This window comes from the organism of the source record quoted next, unplaced genomic scaffold (assembly GCF_019419815.1).
Source record: "Pyrus x bretschneideri cultivar Hongxiangsu unplaced genomic scaffold, Pyrus_bretschneideri_v1 Contig11, whole genome shotgun sequence".
Lineage (NCBI taxonomy): Eukaryota > Viridiplantae > Streptophyta > Magnoliopsida > Rosales > Rosaceae > Pyrus > Pyrus x bretschneideri.
Window position 1 is genome coordinate 4143001 of NW_025999402.1, and position 12009 is coordinate 4155009.

General features: G+C 38.0%; 2 protein-coding genes across 2 annotated transcripts; one reads left to right on the forward strand and one right to left on the reverse strand.

Moving 5' to 3' along the window:
• Positions 1 to 552: 552 nt before the first annotated feature.
• On the reverse strand, positions 553 to 2460 carry LOC103965100 (uncharacterized protein At5g01610). The gene is made up of 3 exons (XM_009378120.3): positions 2164 to 2460; positions 1755 to 1809; positions 553 to 1128 (listed from the first exon to the last, which is right to left on the reverse strand). Exons 1-3 carry the CDS (start codon positions 2248 to 2250, stop codon positions 758 to 760), a joined length of 513 nt encoding a protein of 170 aa, XP_009376395.1. The 5' UTR covers positions 2251 to 2460; the 3' UTR covers positions 553 to 757.
• A 7318-nt stretch (positions 2461 to 9778) lies between these two features.
• LOC103965099 (abscisic acid receptor PYL4) lies at positions 9779 to 11662 on the forward strand. Its single transcript, XM_009378119.3, has 2 exons — positions 9779 to 10674; positions 11396 to 11662. The coding sequence occupies exons 1-2, from the start codon at positions 10004 to 10006 to the stop codon at positions 11412 to 11414; spliced, it is 690 nt and encodes a 229-aa protein (XP_009376394.2). The 5' UTR covers positions 9779 to 10003; the 3' UTR covers positions 11415 to 11662.
• Positions 11663 to 12009: the final 347 nt, after the last annotated feature.

The window sequence follows — 12009 nt, forward strand, 5'->3', positions numbered from 1 at the left end:
GTTAAATTTTTCATCCAAAATAAGTCATATGACTTGTGTTTAGGGTTATTTCTGTCATTTTAACGCACCACTTCTATTAAGTTGCATTCGATCGAAACAATTATAGGGTGTTCAGTTTAGCATGTTATGAAATCAAATTTTATATGAGCTCTATAATATGAAAAACGAGTTGAGGTTTGGTGCCAAAAATAGAGTTGTAGATGCATGTACGCGACTCGAACACAACGATCCGCATGAATACCCTTGAACACAAAATTTAAGGGTTTTACTAAAGAAAAGTAAAAAACTTGTAAAAAGATCTTAAATGACAGAAATAAATTTGAACACAAGCCATATGCCTTGCATATGACTTATTTGGATGGAAAACTTTACGAGGTTGGGGTGAGATGACAAATTGACGATTTCGGACAGTTATTTTGACAAATTACTTAAAATTTTAGTTTCTATGACAAATTAAAAAAAAGTGCACACGTTCATACAACATTTCAAAAAAATTTCCTTTTAGTTAATATGTCTGAGAGAGGTACACAAGTGATTTTAAAGTCGATATGATGGAAGCAAAATGCCCAATTTGATATATAAAACACAGTAATTTTCTACAACCATGGAGAAGAAGAAATATTAACTGCATCAAACCGTTCGAAGTCCACAGGAAACAAACATGAGTTGATTAAGCCAGAATTCGTACAGGCCAAATTGTCCAAAAGCTCTACAATCTAAATTACACAATAAAAACTGATGAGCATTCTGACCCTTGTTAAAACTTCTCGACAGTAATTCCGTCTCTTTGAACCTCATAAGCCTCTCTACTCCTGGTTCTCTTCAACCCAGCTGTGAAATGGAGCTTCGATCCCTCCGATGTGATGCATGACACATTTACCCATATAAGCACCTTTGTCTTCATCCCCTGTATATCTTCTAGCCTTCCCTTCTTCAAATATCCAGTTACAATGGTGAAAAAACGCAAAACAGTCGAATCTCTGTAGCCCACTTCACACACAGTCGGTATGTAGACAGTAAGTTTCCCAGTCTCCTCATTAAACTCATAGTTGGTAGCATCACGAGGAAAGATTCCTATTGCCATGTCAAAATCCTTTAGAAGCTCAGGCAACGGCTTTTGCATTTTCCCTGAGAAGGTTGCTTATATTGTTATGAAGATTTATCAAAGTAACAGAGACCTACACGAGGATTAAAAAACCTAATCAATTCTTTTCAATTTACTACACCAGTAATGACTCTGTCGCACAAAAAATGAGCGAACGAATATAGTACTAGTCCACCCCTGAGGATAGCAGTTTATATAATCCAAAACCTAGACCTTGGAGGCACCATTCCGCCCTCCAGGCCAGCACAAATACAACTTATATTTCAAGAAACCCCAACAGCAAGTTACTTGCTTGAACTCCACATACGACGTTTTTGAGAGTCGAGCAAGTTAAAGCCATAGGAAAAGGGTCGTACGAATATACTCATATCCACCCAGCATCATTAAGATTAAGGAACATATCATCTCAAACATACCCTCAACCACAACGCGCTCTACAGCACTGGCACACCCATACTCTGGCCAGAATCCGCGAACGCTCACTCACTTTTAATTGCACTACTTAGACGTATTACATATTAACCCCATGAATTAATACAACTACAATGTCCGAACTTTACGACTCGTAAAATCAGTCATATAACAACATTATGCGAGGGGTTAATTTAACAGGCAATGCAAGTAAACAGAGCCAGCAGAGAAAACTAACCTTTGAATTTATTAACCAACCATTTGGCTCCTCCTTCAACACTGTTTTGCAATGACTAATCATCAGACAAACAATGTTAGCGAAAAGAACGTCATAAAACCAAAAACAAAACAAAAAAACCCAAATTTGGAAAAGTATTAATCTTGACAATTAACATATCGAATCAATCATCATTCAGGTTTAACAAAACAACATTTTAATGAAAAATTAACCTAAATACGATTACGAAAGTGGGTTCCACACAGAAAATTCAGATCCTGTAAAGAAATCAACTTTGGGAACCAAAATCATCATGAACCCAAAAAAACCCTAATTGGATCCCAAGTCAGAATAAAATGATTAATTGAATAACATAATTAAATTAAATTGAGATCCACAGATAGAGTGAGGGAGAGAGGGAGAAAGGTACGTTGAGGTCATCACCGACGGAGCCGAGCTCCTTGGTGGCCTTCTGGTTGAACCAGTAGGATCCCGCCTTGTTCAAAATCTGATCCATGCGAATTGCCTTCTCTCTCTTTCTCTCTCTAGAAGAAAACCGTTCAGAATGTTAGAGAGAGAAGAAGATCTCTGGCTCTCTCCCTCTCTTTTTTCTGTGCCTTGGCTCTGAAGCTTTCTCAGAAATTATCTCCCATCCCTAACTGTCCGTCCAATTTTGGGGGAAATTTTCAACGATGATGAGTCGACCCGCCATCCACTCGTTGAATTTTCTCTCTCCCTTTGTTGGCACGCTAACTCGTTTTCAAATTTTTCTTTTTTCTTTTTTCTTTTTTTTTACACACATGCGTGTGAACTGTCGGGTCGGATTTCGCTCTTGACCGCGCATTGTCGTGAAATAAAACGACCTTCGTTTGTTGTTATTTACAGGAGATTCGCGTCGGATATTCTTTTTGAGAATTCTCAATATTCTTAAATTATATTTGTTTATTGTGTATTAAGTAGTCAGTTTTTATCAAGTATTATTTATATTTAATTTTAAATAAAAAAATTTATAATGATTCATGACCGCACGATGTTTAAAGGATCTCTGAGATTCTCACAAAGAGGATCCGGTGGGGATTCTCTCTCGTTATTTATTGCCTTTAATATCTTTTTTTTTTTTGGTTATAAAATGTGTTTTTTTTTAATTATTAATTATTAACCAATAACCATGGATAACCATCTTGCCACCTGTTGTCTCATTTTTTATTTTATTTTAAAAAGCTATTAATTATTAACAGGAGAGGAAAGTTCAAAACTATTAAAATAATTTAAAAGATGAGAGAATTTTGAATCCAGACGTATTGGTGAAAACCTGTGACAGCCCGTCCCGGGAATGTTAAAATGTACGCGTGAAAAGACCGTTTTGCCCCTAGTGCGTTTTCTCCATGTTTTGTAGTTGTTTTTGGGTTTTGTTGGCATGTTTTGAGCCACACACATACTCCCACACACCACAACCTTTCCTCCTGTTTCCCTGCACCTGTCCCGAGTTCCCATTCCTTTCCCATTTCCATTGAAACGTACGGACACACCCATAAACCTATCAAACCTCCACAGATCGAAGAAACCAAGCACATATTCAGACTCGTGAGGCTTGTAGGAGTCCAACCATGCCCATTTCAGGTAAGAACACCTTCGTTTTCACGTCGATTACACGATGTCCGATTTGAGGTACTGTTCATGCACACGTGATTTCTCACGTTTTAGGGAATTTCAAGCTTGTAGATAGCTTGGTGAGGTCCCTAGGAGGCTCGGGGTGGTTCGTTTGATGGTTTTGGACGTCGGGATCACTAGTTTCGAAGTTGGCTGGAGTTGGGTTGATTTTCCAGGTGAGATTTCGTGGTTTTTAGCACTTGAAAGTGGTATGATTGTGTTCCTCTAGTTCTAAGCTTCATTTTGGTACCAATTTTGTGAAATTTGGTTGAAAAACGAAGGAGTTAGGACGTTTTAAAGTTTTCGCGATTTTCCGGCGCCGACGATGGAGCCAGAGGCTCGCCGGAGAAGACGACAGAATATTCCGTCAAGTCTGACGGAATATTCCTGACGCTGTTGACAGAATCTGTTAAATCTGACGAAATATTCCCTACGGCGTCAGTTGACGCCGTCAGCGTGCCAGGCACGTGCCTGCGCGTGGCCGGCGCGTGTGGCCGTGCCTTGGCCGGCGCGTGTGGCCGTGCCTTGGCCGGCGCGTGGGGGCGCGTGTGGCGGTGGAAAATTATTTTAAAAATATGGGGATGTTCCTGAGGTTGAGTAGATCACGTTGGTGTATTCATACACCCCATTTGAGCATTGTATGAGAAGTTATTTCTAAAGTTTGGTTATGTGCTTTAAAATTAACGTTTTTATAGTTATTTCGCATATAGGTGAGACGTGTCCCGAGGACGAGCGTGGTCACTCGAGGCAGGGGGGTTACGACCCTTCCACTTACCAGTGACTGGGCTTTTGGTTTTCCGTATATACCTATATACTTATATTTTCCCAAAAATTGATTTGAATTGTTATTTGCCATATGCCATGCATTAGATTATCGTTATTTATGCATCGTTAGTTGCATTATTAGTTGTGTATATATACATATGCATATTGGGTGCTGCGGACGCACAGGTAAGTGCCAGGTAAGTGTTATTCATGTTTACATTCAGTAGTGATTCGAGATGCTTAGAGAGCTCATAACCTGCACCCCCGATGTTAGTGCTCCCGCCCAGAGTAGGGCACAGTCCTTCACGTGTTGTTCACCTCCCGCACCACACGCTCAGCTTGGATCCAAGTTAGGTGCACAGTCCTGTCGTACAGACCACTTTAGGTGGTTCCGACTCGTAGGTGACCCGCGATTATTCGCACAGCCTTCACGTGATCGTAGCACTAGAGCGTTTATATGTATTACACCCAGGCCTGTCGTACAGACCACTTTAGGTGGTTCCGACTCGTGGGCAGGTTTAGTTAGTTGTTGTGATTGAGATTTGAGCTCTAGATGCAGCCGTACAGGTCATGTTAGGTGACTCCGGCTGCCAGACTATATGTTATTGATATGATTTTCACCTAAGCACTTGCATTTCATTGTGAGATTTGACATGGCATATCCTTAAGCATGATTGGTATATATATATATGTACGTATGTTTATTTTCTGGGAAGTATACAGGTTTTACGGCGAGGGGTTAGAACTTATTTGTTAAATGGTTTTCGAAAAGCTTTGTTTTTGCCCACTCACGCTTTTGTTTTACGCCCCTCCAGGTTCTAGCTACTTAGCAGGTTTGGTGGTTTCCCAGAGGGCTTTCCCGGCATTTCTAACAGACGATCACCAGCGTAGGGCCACCTTCGGGTGTACTGTTGTCGCGTCTTTTTAGTTGGACTGCTTTAGGCTTATGCTCTGAACTTGTGTCTCACTTACGCTAGCACTTATTACTATTACCTTATGTATGCTAGTTTTTATTTATTCGTACTTCTTCTATTATTGTTTTATTAGCTTCCGCACTGTGCACATGGTTACGTCACCTCTGCGTGATGGCCAGCACGCCCTGATCTCGGTCGGGGTGTGTCAAAACCCAACACTCTTATCTACTATAATATTGGTCCGCATCTTTATTCCTTTATTATCTTGAAAAAGCTAGCTTTTACTTTCCAAATTGGTCATTTGTAGAAACTAAAACAACTCCATCCGGCAATTAACTCAATTGGAACTACGGTTTGAGAGGTAAGTAGTGTAAAAGTATTTGAACTTATTCGTTGAGATTCAAAACTTTTTTGGTTTTGCGTCGTTTTTTAAAACCTGAATATAAAAAAAATGTTGCACCATGTTAACGTATGATCCTTTGAGACCTTTAAAACAATATCTATAAAGCTAATTGGCTTTTCTTTGTTTCTAAAGGGTCACTGCCCTATTAATAGGAAACGAAACGAGCAAGAGGACGATGACAAGTTAGCAGTTCTATAGCTGTCGCATGTCACATGGGATATACATACATCGAGAACGTCACGTACGTTGTTCCAATGCATGCATGCATATAGACTTGATCTCGGTGCTGCTGTGTCCGTTGTGCATGCATGCTTACTCATTGCCACTCGTCATCAACCTACATCGCGCACAGTGCACCGAAACCTTCCCCCTGCTCGTTCCCTCTCTTCCTTTGATATTTAGAATTTTCCCACTCTCTTTATTCAACGTATTTATGAAAAGGTTTAACAACTTGTATCAAACCCAATGCTTTTGTTTATATATTTCTATAGATATCCAACTACATTTTAGCTCAGTGTTCGCACAATTTGTAACCACTTGTGCACTTTATAATATTATTTCAATTGTACCAATTGTACTAGTACATGTCTTATTTTATTTTATTTTTTTATAAACATAACTTTATTGGCCGCCCATGTTTTAGTTTTTAGTTTCTTTGGATACTCCACTATCTTTGCAAATATACCAAATCTAACCCTTAATAAATCATACTTTATTTCATTAAAAAATGAAACTTAAAAGCTACCAATTGAAAAGAAATGTAAAACTAAAATAAAAACAAACTTCGTTGTTCCAGATTCGATGTCATGGGGGGGTTTAGGTAGTATTGTGGCTGGGCATGGTGGTTGATAGTTGTATTCCTTGTGTAGATTCGAGAAGGAAGGGATCGGGTGATGGGATTGGGGAGTCGAGATAGGAGGATGAGGTGATGCCAGAAGTTTGAAACTAGAATAAGATAGCTAACGACCACAATATATTAGGTATGTTTTTAAATGTCAAGTGGAAGGAAAGCAATGCTTTTAGAAGAATGGAATCAATCCAGAAGAGAAATCAAGAAGCAAAGATTGAATAAAGCAATTTGATTAGTATTTTGAAAAGAAGAAACCAAGTGGTTCAAGTACTTTAGTTGAAAGATATATATCGAACTCGAGAAGAACACACTGGCACATACAAATTTACATATTTTGTGTACTTCGTCTATCTTAAAGAGATTCAAAGTTGGAGAAACTGTCATGTGTAGTCCAATACACAGTCACGTGGGAATATTAATATAATCATGTTGTAATTAATGGCTTATGCATCGAGCTCCTTTTTAGTGGAGAACCTGTTTCAGCCTCAGTGTACGTAAAATAACAAGACGATAAAGTTAGGGATCACATATTTACCATATATATTAATGTCATATTTTAGAGAAAAAAGAGAGAAACAATTATGAATAGAAGTCCTATAATATAGTGAATACATATATATCCTACGATGGTTCGATGTATTTTTTGTTTTTGTTTTTAATAAAACGAAATCCGCCACTTAGTACTATGGTTTAGCTAGTGGTATCTATCTTACGAAATCCGCCACTTAGTACTATGGTTTAGCTAGTGGTATCTATCTTCACTTGTAAGTGAGAGAGCTTAGGTTCGATTCTAGTGAAAAGATGAATTTGAACCATCTTATTGTTAGCTCATTATAAGACTTAGCTTACTCCCCCACCCATTTAGTATAAATAATAAAACAAAATCCTGCACCTACTATATCTTATTTGATCATATAACAACTCATATTATCCACTTATATTATTATTCATAAATGAATAAGACGCACTACGTACTTGAGGAAATGACTGTCGCACTTACTAATATCTATAAAACTTTGGCTCCAAGTGCTTGGAAAAAACGGGTTTCAATACGAACAAGCATGGAGTGGAAGAGTAAACGCTGGCTAACACGAATATGAGTATATTTAATAAGAAAGGGACGAAGGATGAAAGGGTTTGGTGATCAGTTTGGTCCAAGTTTTTATTTCTCAACCTTTGTCTTCACGCTCAGAATCGGGGTCTGGGACTGAGTAAATGCTTATCCTATCCCTGTGGGCTGTGGCTTCTTGCAACTTGATCCCAATTTGGCATTAGGCAAATTCAAATTGGTGATCGCATTCTAAATAAGTTGGTAAATATTAGATATATATGCAATGACCAAAACGCCATATTGGCTTATGTCGTATAAACTAACCGAGATTAGGGTTTTGCACTGTAAAGCTTCTAATTTCGTTAGGGTTGTGGAGTTTCCATCCAAAGGACCACCGGCAGTCATGAATTTGAATTATATATGGTCCAATTCCATCAAATTGAAGCAAACTCTGTCGCACCAACCGGTGGTCCGGCCGGTACCCTATGGACCCTCATGTTCTTAGCACTTGAGACAAACACCACCATGCAAAAATGTCATATATGATGAAGCTTCTGTTGCATGTGAGAGTGGGACTTGAGTCCCATCTCCGTGACCAATTTCTTGCTTAATAAATCATCTCTATATGCTTTGTGATGCGATATTTGCAAGAGGTAAAGGATTTTCACACACTTTTTATTTTACACGTTTTTATTTTTATTTTTAGCATCTGTATTGAATAATTCAGAGGAAAAAATAAGAGATGAAATTAATACGGTATGCAGAAGGAAAAAAGATGAGTATTGAAATAATTTTCCTTCATTTCAGTTCATAGCTTTTTTGAATGAAATGAGTATTAAAATTATTTTGATTCCAAATTGTTCTTGTATACAATAGCACTTGGTTATTTAAATTATTTTGATTTCTGACTTTAACTATGTGTGCGTTTATAAAAACATCCACAATAAAAATAATATAGTTTGTACATAACAATCCACAATTTGATATTTCAAAACAGTGAACTAAACTGATAAAGAGAATAGTCGATCTTATAAGTATGAGAAAAATATGTTTGAGAATCAATTCACTTATAAACTCTCCTTAATATTAGCTCCCCTCCTTTTCTCAAAAAAAAAAAACAAAACAAAAAACAAAAATAAGCTCCCCTTAATATTCATTATCAAATACCTAAATTTCAGGAATCAGAGCAACTATGAAGCTAGTTGATTCAATTTTTTTTTTTAGTACTTTCTCTGTTTCTAAATTTTCTTATTTTTCACTTTTCAATTTCTATTAAGTAAACATGTTCTTATTGTTAGAGCGTGCCAATCTTGAAGGCGAAGTTGTGAGGCCCAACAACTTTGAGAAAAACTTAAGTGTGCCGGGAACAAGGTTTAATGCATCAAATGTCATAATACTATTAGTTGAAAAATTATTTTTTAAATTTCTTACTAATTATATTATTACATTGTTGTACTAGATTATGTTCCCGACACTCTAAACATCTCTCCAACAACCTTATAAATTTTAACTATAATAAATCCTAAGGTGCCGTTTGGTACGTGGAATGGGATGGAACGAAGTGGAACGGAACGCGCTCATTCCACGTTTGATGCGTTAAAGATAATGGGACGCACTATCCTATAGAACGAATTTTGGTTAAATTTTCGTTCCACCTCCCTCTAGAGCAACTCGTTCCACCCCGTGGAACACAAAAGTAAAAAATTTTAAAATAAAAATTATAACACGAAACCTTCGTTCCGTTCCATTTCATTCCGTTTCGCCATGTCTGCGTACCAAATGGAACCTTAAATTAATCAGATCATGAGTTGGTAATGATAGTTAAATGACATGATAACATAATTAAATCCCCGCGTTCTTTTTTAGGAGGGTCAACTTGTAACCATCAACTTGTGTGGTTTATTTATTAAAAGAAAAAAGTACATGACTGTTACGAAAACCGAGTACCGTTAGAAAAATTATTTATTTAAATGATATTGCAAACTATACGAAGTATTTGTTGATATTTAAAATATTATGTATATATTAATTAACATATTTATATTTTATGGATGATATATCATATGATTTATAAATATAATTTAAAATTTTGATCTATCTAGTATTACTTTAGGTTAATATTATAGTGACGCTATTTACACATCTTATTTTACTTTTTACATATTATTTTAATTTTTAACCTTCAAATCAAATGGTTCGAAAAAAATTAAAAGATAATAATTAACGCAAGATATATGACAGATTTAAAAAAAAAAAAAAAAAAAGTGCAGATTGCACAGCCTAATTTCAACCCGATCAACTTGCGTTTATTTTTTCCTTTATTTATTCCTTTTCCTTTTTGGCTTCTAGGACCAACTTGTTTCTATTTTATAAATTATAATCCCCCACATGAACTTTCTCCAATTTTATATTCACTAATTCTTGGCTTTGAAATTTGCAACCAACTCATCTCTCTGTTTGTGCGTGATAGAGAGAGAAAGAGGGAGTCCTTAAGAATTAAGATCTCACCGGAAGCCAGAGCAGAGCAAGGCAGAGAGCCTCCCTCTAAAGCAGAAGCAGCTCTCCAAATTTACAACATATACCCAAAACCCAAAAAGCTATACCACTTTAAATCTGCTCCAGAGTGAAATTACTCAAATGCCTCCCAACCCGCCCAAATCATCAGTCTTGATCCACCGTATCCACACCGCCACCTCGGCTACATCGAACACGGCGTCGTCGCAGTACCAAAGCCAAAGAGAAGGAGGATCTGCTGCACTGCTACTCAACAACAATAGTAATAACAACGGTAAGAAGCGGGCCACAGTACCGGAAGCCGTGGCGCGGTACCACACGCACGCGGTGGGGCCCAACCAGTGCTGCTCCGCCGTGACTCAGGAGATCGCTGCGCCCGTGTCCACCGTGTGGTCGGTGGTGCGGCGCTTCGACAACCCGCAGGCGTACAAACACTTCGTCAAGAGCTGCCACGTCATCGAGGGCGGCGGCGACGTTGGGACGCTGCGGGAGGTGCAGGTGATATCGGGGCTGCCGGCGAACAGCAGCACGGAGAGGCTGGAGATCCTTGACGACGAAAGCCATGTCATCAGCTTCAGCATGGTGGGCGGGGACCACCGGCTGTCGAACTACAGGTCGGTGACGACACTACACCCATCGTCGTGCGCGGGCGGCGGGACGGTGGTGGTGGAGTCGTACGTTGTCGACGTGCCGCTCGGGAACACAAAGGATGATACGTGTACGTTCGTGGACACCATTGTTCGCTGCAACTTGCAGTCTCTCGCTCAGATCGCCGAGGATTTAGCAAGACGCAAGTAATGATAATATTAATCATTTATTAAAATTAATTAATCATACTTTAGCTACTAGCTTAATTAGCTCCTTCATCTTCTTTTGTGCTTGCACGGATTAATTAGCCTCATAAAACTATCGTGAATGTCTATGATTGAGGTTATGAGCTAGTCATCTGTGTTTGTACTTTTTTTGGCCTTTCCGCCATCGTTTTGTGATTTTAATCCGATGAAACAGCTTCAATGGTTCAATGTTTATGGCTTTAATCGGTGCTATTACTGTGCGTGATATCCATTAATGTCGAAAAACTGGCTAAAATGATCACTTTTTCAAATTTCAATGGCTGAATTGATCATTTTTCAAATCGAGTAGGATTCTTCGCTTCAAATTCCCTCCCATTCAGTCCCCTTCTCTCTTACTTTCCTCAGTCATAAGCTTTCAAATAGGAGGAGATCGGAGAAGAAAATAGCGGAGAGAATCTTACTCTTATTTCAATTTGTCAATCTTCAATTTGTCAATCTTCAATTATATTTTATCGGTATATCAATCTTCAATTATATTTTATCGGAATATTAGGGAAATTTATAATGGCAACTAAGAAGACATGTCACATTATTAAAATTTAAAGAATGAATTGTTGTATTTGTAAGTATGATCTGAAAAAGAGCAAAAGCCATGGTTACTGCTGCCTAATGTTTTGGATGGTTGAACTTTTCTGACTGGTATGGGTAATGGTAATGGCAGTGCTGCTGACGACCATTGAGGCAGTGGGCAGCTAGCTGCATGGCTAGGTTCTCAAGAACAAGACCACTCGACCGACGTGTGCATGTCACAGCACTGGCATAATTAGTTAAGAGTAATAGTAATGTAGTTTGTGTAAATTCTTTGTGTATTATATTTTGTAATTTAGTTAATTGTAATTGTTAGCTACCAATCTATGTTATCGTTGTAATTTAGTTAAGTCCATGAGATATCAACTTTATCGTTGTATCGATGTAATTATGTTTTATCCGTGAGATATCAACTTTATCGTTGTATCGATGTAGTTGTATCGATGTAATTGTGTTTTGTCCATGAGATATCAACTTTATCGTTGTATCGATGTAATTGTGTTTTGTCCATGAGATATCAACTTTATCATTGTTTAATGCGCAAGAATCAATTGCACGTCTTTTAGGATTTCGGTGACATGCAATGTAGATGGTATTGATTAAACATATATGATGTAGATTAAGCTGTTAATCAGATTGATATCTTATTAAGACATTCGGAGGCCATGGGCCCCTTAAAGTGTTTGGCTTCTTTCCATGCTCGTTGGGCCTTGAATTTCCTATGAACTTGTGTTCATTCGTAATTGT